The 9,718-nt window shown below is 35.3% G+C and overlaps 1 protein-coding gene across 1 annotated transcript in view; it reads left to right on the top strand.

The window, feature by feature from the left end:
* Positions 1-216: 216 nt before the first annotated feature.
* mib1 (E3 ubiquitin-protein ligase mind bomb 1) overlaps positions 217-9,718 on the top strand; it is a 472,329-nt gene continuing 462,827 nt past the window's right edge. The window contains exons 1-8 of the mRNA XM_018509796.1: positions 217-417; positions 875-1,222; positions 1,302-1,502; positions 1,602-1,721; positions 1,808-2,137; positions 2,219-2,366; positions 2,472-2,713; positions 2,802-2,999. Of these exons, the coding sequence (XP_018365298.1) occupies positions 316-417; positions 875-1,222; positions 1,302-1,502; positions 1,602-1,721; positions 1,808-2,137; positions 2,219-2,366; positions 2,472-2,713; positions 2,802-2,999 (1,689 nt within the window). The 5' untranslated portion in view covers positions 217-315. The remainder of the gene's footprint in view (positions 418-874; positions 1,223-1,301; positions 1,503-1,601; positions 1,722-1,807; positions 2,138-2,218; positions 2,367-2,471; positions 2,714-2,801; positions 3,000-9,718) is intronic.

Here is a 9,718-nt window from a genome sequence, read left to right as displayed (position 1 = left end):
ATTTAAGCATTGGACGAACATACCGAACTATTTTATGTTAGAAACAAAAAGATGAATATGTAAACGTACGCTTCTACAAAATAAATGCAGCAGCGAGACGCGTAATTATATGAAAACGTTCTAAATTGGTATCACGAACACCGGGCGGCCGAGTGAAGGGTTACGTTCCTAGACGAACGCGCGTTGGCAACGCGTGTTTTGACGCATTGTTGAAGTCAGTCAAAGTGGTATTTTCTTTCGGTGTACGCGTTGTAAAAGACGTTGTGTTCCGCGATTTTCGAGCAAGATACGCGAAGGAATCATTGTCAACGAACGATGGAGGCCGGTGCGAGTACGGGTACTCGTACGACGCGATTTATGATGGAAGGTGTCGGCGCCCGAGTGATTCGTGGACCGGAATGGAAATGGGGAAAACAGGTTAGGATGAGAGGTTAAGTGCGATAAACGCGATTTATTTGAGACAACGCGATGTTTTTCTCCCGCAAGATTAATAGCAATAAATACTTCCACATTTTCTGTTTTCTGCGACAATAGCTCAATAATTTTTTTCAGAAAATTGCGCTCGTAAAAAACTAATTTAATTTGCTGTAAGGTTACTCCGATTATTGTTTATGTCACGTAACATTTATATTTAATTGGATTATAGATTTGTTGCGTACTTACTTAAATTACTATTAGATTTTACAATATTATATATCAATGTACGTGATTTTTAATGGGCAGATAATTGTATAAAAATAGGAGTAACATCTTCATTTTTAATCATATTATACTGGCAACGATTGCTATATTGTTAAGAAACTTCCTTGCATTAGTAACAGATTTAAAGGATATTTTAATTATTATTTTTCAATTTCTCTCTCTCATTTGAAAGGATGGTGGAGAAGGTCATGTGGGTACCGTAAGAAATTTTGAATCGCCAGAAGAGGTTGTGGTTGTTTGGGATAATGGTACAGCAGCCAATTATCGATGCTCTGGAGCCTTTGATCTGCGTATTCTGGATTCTGCACCAACAGGAGTGAAACATGATGGTACAATGTGTGATACTTGTCGTCAACAGCCCATCTTTGGTATCAGATGGAAGTGTGCTGAATGTGGCAACTACGATCTTTGTTCCATTTGTTATCATGGAGATAAACATCATCTACGACATAGATTTTTTCGTATTGCTACACCAGGAAGTGAAAGAGTTCTACTAGAGCCTCGTAGGAAAAGCAAAAAGGTATAAACCATGATTCTTAATTTTATTATTTGAAAATTACTTGTTACATCATGTTTTGTTAATTAATATTTTAATATAGATTGGAATTCGTGGTATATTCCCTGGTGCAAGAGTTGTACGAGGTGTGGACTGGCAATGGGAAGATCAGGATGGTGGAAACGGCCGCCGAGGAAAAGTTAATGAAATACAAGACTGGTCTGCGGCTAGTCCACGTTCAGCGGCTTATGTTATTTGGGATAATGGTGCTAAAAATTTGTATAGAGTCGGCTTTGAAGGAATGGTTAGTATTACAATATTAATTGCTTTATATTAAAAATAGTTTAAAATGCTTTATATAAAAATACTTTTTATTATAATATATATGTTCTTTTTATTTTAGGCTGATTTAAAAGTGGTCAGTGATGCAAAAGGACAAACGGTATATAGAGATCATTTGCCATTGTTAGGTGAGCAAGGTCCAGGTCGGACAGGACCTCATGGTTTGCAAATTGGTGATCAGGTAAATAGTTCACGATATGTCTGTTATGTGTAAAAAAGTGCACAACGTTAAACACGTAAAAATTATAATTTATTTTGTATTTATAGGTTAATGTCGATTTAGAGTTAGAAATTGTACAATCTCTACAACATGGCCATGGAGGCTGGACAGATGGCATGTTTGAATGTCTTGGCACTACAGGAACGGTTGTTGGTATCGATGAAGATCATGACATTGTTGTCTCATATCCAAGTGGTAATCGATGGACTTTCAATCCTGCTGTACTCACCAAAGTCCAGATACCTGTCCCTGTTACTAGTTCGAGTTCTGACAATCAGACATTTGCTGTTGGAGATTTAGTTCAAATATGCCATGATATAGAAAAAATTAAATTACTCCAACGTGGTCATGGGGAATGGGCTGAGGCAATGGCTCCAGTAAGCATTTTAAAATAATAAAACTGAATTTAATTCTATTTGTTTTTATATCTTATGCTTATTCTGAATGACTTTTTGTAGACTTTAGGAAAGATAGGTAGAGTACAACAAATATATCATGATGGAGATTTAAAAGTGGAAGTCTGTAGTACATCGTGGACATATAATCCTCAAGCTGTTACAAAAGTTGCTAGTAGCGATGGAAGTGTTCCAGGAAATAGTAGTGGTGGTAAGTGTAATAAACTAAACTAATTAGCTTTATTATATATTTTAATTTTATTATATATTTCTAGTTTAGTATATGAAGTAACTTATACATTGTTTTGTTTTCTAGAACGATTATCAGCATTATTAAAGAAATTATTTGAGACACATGTTTCTGGTGATGTCAATGAAGAATTAGTAAAAACTGCAGCGAATGGCGACGCCACTAAGTGCGAAGAATGCTTAAAAAGGCCGGAAGCCGATGTTAATGGTGTATTCGCTGGCCACACTGCCTTGCAAGCTGCAAGTCAAAACGGTCATTTAGAAGTTATTAAAATACTTCTTCGATATAGCGCAGATGTAGAAATGGAAGTAAGTATTTTTTTACAAATTGTATGAAGATGACAGATAGATACTAGATTGTATTTTTTTCACTTATATCGTGTTTTTGAAAAAATAGGACAAAGATGGCGATAGAGCCGTACATCATGCTGCTTTTGGAGATGAGCCAGGTGTTATGGCGCTCCTCGCTGGTGCCGGCGCCGATTTAAATGCTCGAAATAAAAGACGTCAGACAGCTCTTCATATCGCGGTTAATAAAGGACACGCTGGTGTTGTGCGAACTTTATTGGAATTAGGCTGCCATCCGAGTTTACAGGTAAGTGTGCATGCAATTCATTATTTTATACTAGCACAATTTATTATTTTATACTAGCACAAATGTTCTTTAGCATTCATTTTCAGAATGCTATATGTATATATCTTATTAAATGTTTTTACTATATATTATACGAATTAAAAACTATCAATGTATTAGATATATTATGGAATATTGTGCAATAAAAAATATTTTAACTACAGGATTTCGAGAATAATAGTCTTATTATATTTATATAATAAGAGTTTATAAGTTTATATAATTTAAATAATTATAATATTTAATAGTAATTATTTATTAATAATAAATAGATTATTTTAATGTTGAAAATAGCTCTAATAATGATGAACAAGTTAATATTTTTATTTACTTATTTAAAAGCTTTTTTATAGTACCATATATAGTAGCAAACATTTTATACGTATAAACGTCATATTAATATTTTATTAATAATTATGATCAAAGGAATAACATAGAATCAACTCCGATACGATAACGTAAGCTTAAAACAATTCTGTTTATACAGTCGCGAAGTAAATCAACGACTTAGAGAAAACCGCGGGTTTATTGTAGGAGATTGTACTGGAATGAAATCTCGTGAAATATAACCATAGGCGGAGGTTTCGGTGGCGGGCCGCAAGGGAGGATAAAGGAAAGAGGGGTAGGGGTTGTTTATTTTATTCTTGAACTGTCTGAACATGATATATTTGTGGTATTCCGCCCTCCAATGATTTATGCCGGTCTGAAACTGCGTAAACGAACACCTCCTGCTACAACCCTTTTTCCTCTCTCTTTTAACATTTTGTTTCGTTTTCTTTCTCTCATTTTGTATCCGACGATATGCAACCCTTTTTGCAGCATGTAATTTCATTGTTCAATAGCTAATTGTAAATTACGTAATCTATAACGAATTCAGTTTTCTATTTCCATAAAAATCTGCTGAAGTTTTATATTTTACAAAGGGAATTCTTTTGAATCTTTTTAAAAATTGTTTTCATTTGCAATTTTGTATTATTTATACAATAATTATTAAATTTAAAAAGTAAGAGAATGAAAAAGAAAAAAGCATTTTTACGAAGCAACTTTTTAATTGGGTATATATTATATTCTATTTACATATATATATATATATATACATTGGAAAGATAAATATTTATCTTTCTTCCTTTTCATGAAAACATTTTTCATAAAGTGGAATATGTAACGGCACCGCAAACGCGGCTTACTCAGAATAAAGAAAATAAATTTGAGTAGAGGCGCGAAGGAGACATAACAAGGGCAAGGAAAATAAAATGAAGGAGAGCAGAAGGGTTGCGAAGAATAAGAGAAAAAAAGTGAATGGTGTGTTGAAAAAGGAAAAAGATTTCAATCAGGGTATATCAGCATATATATTACTCTTCTTGCCGATATTTGAGAGCAGAATTTGTAGGGTTCTCGGGTACGCTGTATTTTATTATTGATGGCATCAGAGATGCTTGTGAATCCTCCTCACGTTAAACGATCAACTGTGTGAATGTTTATTGATATTGCAAATGCTTACTTAAAGCATTGACACTAAGTATAAGAATATTCAAACCTATGACGGTCAAAGCTAGATCTTTTTTGCCTAAACAATTCCCAGTGAATTATCTATATCCTATGTATGTACATGCATATATATTACATTTTTGTAGTTATTCAAACTGCGCGCCGAAATTTTTCCGGACTCTATCTAACGCAATTAAACTACTACAATAATATCACAAGTTAAATTAAATTGACAATGTGCTGAAAAAAACCATTAAAGCATTGACATACATCATATTTTTTCATCTTCACATCTGCGATCGTAATACATTTGATTTATTTTCCTTTTGTTTAATATTCAGTTTCATTGTTTAGATATATTACGGAAAGTGTAATACATTTTGCTTTCATAATTTTACATTGACTACATCTCGTTGTTTTTTGATACTTGTGCGATATTTGCGCACGAGTGCCGGATGTGCGAATGTGAATTAGTGTTAATTCACCTTTGTTACACGAGTATCTCCTCATTTGCAGGAGACTTAATTAATTCAGTTATCTGCCTCGAGGAAGCCTCGAATTCCACCTGCGTTACGAGTGTCGCGGGATTGTGTTTGAGAATACGTGTTGCGCATAATCAAGACGCGCTGTGTATATTTGGTCCTCTAGCAATGGGGTATAACACTGCGGATCCCTATTTCCCTTCGAAACAATTCGAAACCTGAAGACAACTAGGAAACGTTTTCTGTGATAAACAACATTTACGTGTTCGGCATTTATTGACGACTATTTCTTCCATTTATTTTACATTTTTTCTAAAATTATCTTAGAATATTCTAAGATGTTTTCCTAGTTTTAAAGGTTTTTTACTAATCTTTTTAATTTAGAAATATATAATTTTTTAAATATTAAGTAACGTTTCTTTATAAATATTATTTTATAAAGATATAGGAATTTGTTTGATGAGTTTGTTAGAAAAGTGCATATAAGTAATTACATTAAATTATTGCAAAAGCTTTTTCTTCCGCCAACAGTTTACAGAAGTAATTAAGAAAGTTAGGCAATAGCCCTCTCATTTTCATAATCACCGCACAAAATGGTATAAATTAACAGTAAATGTAAATCAACGGTGTTTTTACGCGATGCCAGGGTGTATTGCGACCGCCATGAAATACCGTTCATATATTTCATCAGGCATAAGACTCGCGAAAATATGCTTGCATTAGCGCTCGCGAAATTACGGTTCATGTCTGTTTCTTCTCAGCTACGCTCTTATTCCACATTTACAGTCGACATTTGCATAATTGCTCTTTTTAAAAGCAATAAGAAACTTCTTGATAAAAAATTATTTGTTGTTGAAACACGAAGCTCTTAAAAAGTTTTATTATCTAGCTTATTTTTATGGAATCTTTCCATAAAAGCGATAGAGATCTCAAAACTGCAGTAATTAATGTATCATAGTTCTTATTTTATGTTTATAATATTTATATGTAATTATTGTTTTATGGTAACTACCGATAATCCTTCTGCGATCTTATTTCATTCTCTCTCGCAGAAGTTTTTAAAAGAAAACTTTTTTCCACGTTGCCATCGTCGAGCGTACTCTTCGTGAAGAAATACAATTTCAACGATCACGTACGTATGTAACAGACAAGAAAGGCAGACTTTCGCGTTCGGCACGTGCGCGAAATTCCGACAAGTCGATCCGACAATACCGGCGTGGGCGGTGGGAGGGAATGGAGGGACGAGGAGAATTTTTGCGATCACGCTATCATCCTGTCTGCCTCGTTGAAGGATCGGACTAATCGAAATACCGGACGTCTTTGGAGCTGCTACGTGTGTAGGTACTCTCTGCGGGTGTAGCAACCCCTCATTGCTGCCGTTAAAATCGGGCTAGTCATCCTTATGGCTTCCGTTGTTCATTTCGGGATATCCGAGGAAAAATATTGAGATGGTTCGGCTGTAAAGCTTTTATCTTTGATATTGATTGTTCGTCTTTTCTTTTTCTTACGACTACATGATTGAAAGAAGACAATCTGAAAATTATCGTGAAGATCTAAATGAAAGAGATTATTAAGACATTATCTATTTGTTTCTATAATATTTTTTATATATACTGGGTTTTGTATAATGTTCGTGTTATGAAAACCAACTGTGTTTGCTGTAACAATTGTCGACATGTGTGAGTGTATTGTGTGTATTTCGGCAAATGAGGATTAATCGTTTTCGAGAAACTGCGTCCTCTCATAATTCTGTACAATTCAATATATCCAACATGACGTTTCAGCCGAAACCATTCTGTTTTACGAGCGCAGTCAGGACATACTGCAGTACACGCAATAATTGAGTTCAATTGTGTTCGCTACGTGGTCAGTATCGTTGAATACCTGAAACAAATCATAGACAATCTGCACGAATTCGATTATTGAATATTATCAATAATAACTGGCGCTTCGATTGATTACAGTAATTCTTATTCGTTTTAGCATTTGTACTTCGTACGGTATCCTATTGAATCGTGGATAATTGCACAATTTAATGGGATGAATTTTTGATTCCTTCGTTAGTTATTTCCTTCGGCAGTCGTATTCGCGATGCAAAAATCCTTGAGGAATAACGAGGCGCAAGGGATAAAGATGCGAGTAATACAATTCGATACTTCTTTACTCTATCGTGCGAATAATACATTCAGTTGAACCGGTAGTTTGCGCCGATGCAACCGTCTTATACGTGGAAAAAGTGGTTCGTTTCGGAATGGGAGATGCGATGCTCCGCGGGGGGTTGAAATCGGAGAAAGAGTGCCTATAGTTTCGTGACCCCTATTACAAATCCAATATCCACCTATACTTCTCCCTTTTTCGCTCTTTCTATCTTTTTTTTCTCTTCTCGATCCATCTTGACGTTATCGCCTATAGCCGCATCCTTCCTACGACGTTGCTATAAAACATATTCGCTGACAGCGACAATATTTCCCTCGGTGTTGCAGACTCGACAGAAGTAACGCTCTTGGGCCACATATTCACGTAGAAAATGCCTACTCGCGCGAGAGTGATCGAGCCGACAGTTTGATCGTTTGCGAGCAATCCGACAATTGAAATATTTATGCGCGTTATTATTTATAGCATTACATTATATAAACTCTCTCTCTCTCTAATACGGTTACTTTATACTTTTATTTTGCAATTTTTTTGCACTTGGATTTTAACGGCGGAAAGGTTCATAGAACATTACGTTTATACAGTTTGCTTTTTATCTTCCTTTTCATTTCTCTGTCTCGCTAATTTTTCCATTATTATTATGGCACATTGTTCCAATCTCATTTCGTTCTAACATTTTTCTACTGTAACAGTGTCCCATTTATCTCTTAATAAACTATTTTTTATTTTTATGAAGTTAACGACTCACTTTTAGAATGTCGATTAATTTATAGAATTGGCTTTTCCCAATAAATTCTCTAGAATCTTTATACATTTCAAAAGAATACTAACGATTAAATCATTAATTTTACAAAGATTTATTCTTTAATACTTTGTATTTTTTGTATTAGTGTTTAATTAAAAATATGTAATTTTCACGTTCTTCAAAAGTTTCGGGAATAAATATTTCATCTGTATCTTGTATCTGTCTAAACCGGAAAGCCTTTGGGACCGATAGAATTCAGAAGCTTCTTTTTCAAAGAATGTGATATACTTCAATACAGCTGCTACGTACTATTCCCAGCATGCATTGCTATTCGCTTCCTCCCAGAATAGCAAACTACCTCGTTGGTAGTCGAAAAATGCTTCAGTCCCAGGCCAATCCCTCAAGAAGAACATGGACAGAGCGTTTTAAATAAATACCTGAATAGATTCCCTGTGTAAACGGATTTAACACTTCGCTTTTACAGCGTAGAAAATACGCTCTGAAAAGTATTCCTGCATTCTGCATACGTTTTCGTGAGCCGAATCTCGTTCTGATTGCAGTCTTTCGATACGTTTGTTCCGGATGTAAAACAGATATATGATCTGTTTTCCATTTTTCCAGGATTTTATACCGAAATTTCATGTACCTTTTCGAATTGTTGAAATTTTCTTGGAAAATGCACGTTGTTGGTAGAATGTAATTTGTTAGGCAGCTTGATCTTCGGACTATGGAAATGAATGTAATCCGAATACGTCTTATCGATGGTTGGTTCATGTCGACATTTTTGTTAGAAGTTGAGCTAGTTTGTATTCGGTTGATGTAAGGGATCATGACAAGAGCTTGCGCTTATACATGTACCACAGTCGGCGCGATGTTGGGCTTAGAACGTCAGGAGAACAGGGTCGTAAAACGGGAAGCGTATTACCCTGTTAGTAGCCAAGCGGGCGAAGTACACGTTGATTATTTTTACGGTTACGGGGATGTTTCGCGATTCTGGATTACGGGTTAATAGAATGGACGTTTTAAAATGGCTCTGATGCATTGCGAAAGCGTTTATTATTCGATATAACGCTATAAAGACATAAAGTGTCTATTCTATTCTCAAAAGATTAAAAAATAATTGATTAAAAAATTCGCGATTCTCTTCTCTATTATTAAATAAAAACTGTTATACTAGAAAGAAGAAGCAAAAGAACAGAAAAATAGAAGAAAATAGTAGATGAATTTTATTGTACTCTCTTCTTCGATATTATATTGGAAAATGAAGTTATAGAACGGAATGTTTCTGTCTGTACAATGGACAGGACAGATTTGTTATATCTTCACACTCATCGAAAAATCTGTTGAGACCCGAAATGTTCACTAAAGGCTACAATAACAATGCGACTCGCGTTGTTCAGAGCGACATTAAACTTGCCACGGTGATTAAGGGGTGGCTTCGCTTGGCGCCGGTGGTAACGCAAGAACAAGAAACAGCAACAAACTCTTAGGCGATGCCTGCTGTACTCAAGTACTTAGGCGGAGAGTCCCTTCGTGGAATAGCGACCGTGCAAGTGACGGGCTGCAGCACTCAACCTCCAAAACTTAAGCGTGTTTATGCTAGCCTCGCCACTTGCGGCTCTCTGAGGGGTGATTCGGCAGCTGCCTCCCAAGGATTAGCACAGAGTCCTTTGAGACGTTGCTCTGATAACACGCAAGTAGTTTTTTCATAAACAAGCTTGTAATGACTATTTGTTTTCTTCCGCGCAAATTATTTCACTTCTGTCGAATCTAGATTTTTATTGTATTGTTAAGAATATATCATGCAATTA

This window comes from Trachymyrmex cornetzi, unplaced genomic scaffold (assembly GCF_001594075.2).
Source record: "Trachymyrmex cornetzi isolate Tcor2-1 unplaced genomic scaffold, Tcor1.1 scaffold316, whole genome shotgun sequence".
Classification (NCBI taxonomy): Eukaryota; Metazoa; Arthropoda; class Insecta; order Hymenoptera; family Formicidae; genus Trachymyrmex; species Trachymyrmex cornetzi.
Note: the sequence above shows the minus strand (reverse complement) of the source record. Positions and strands in the feature narration are given on the sequence as shown.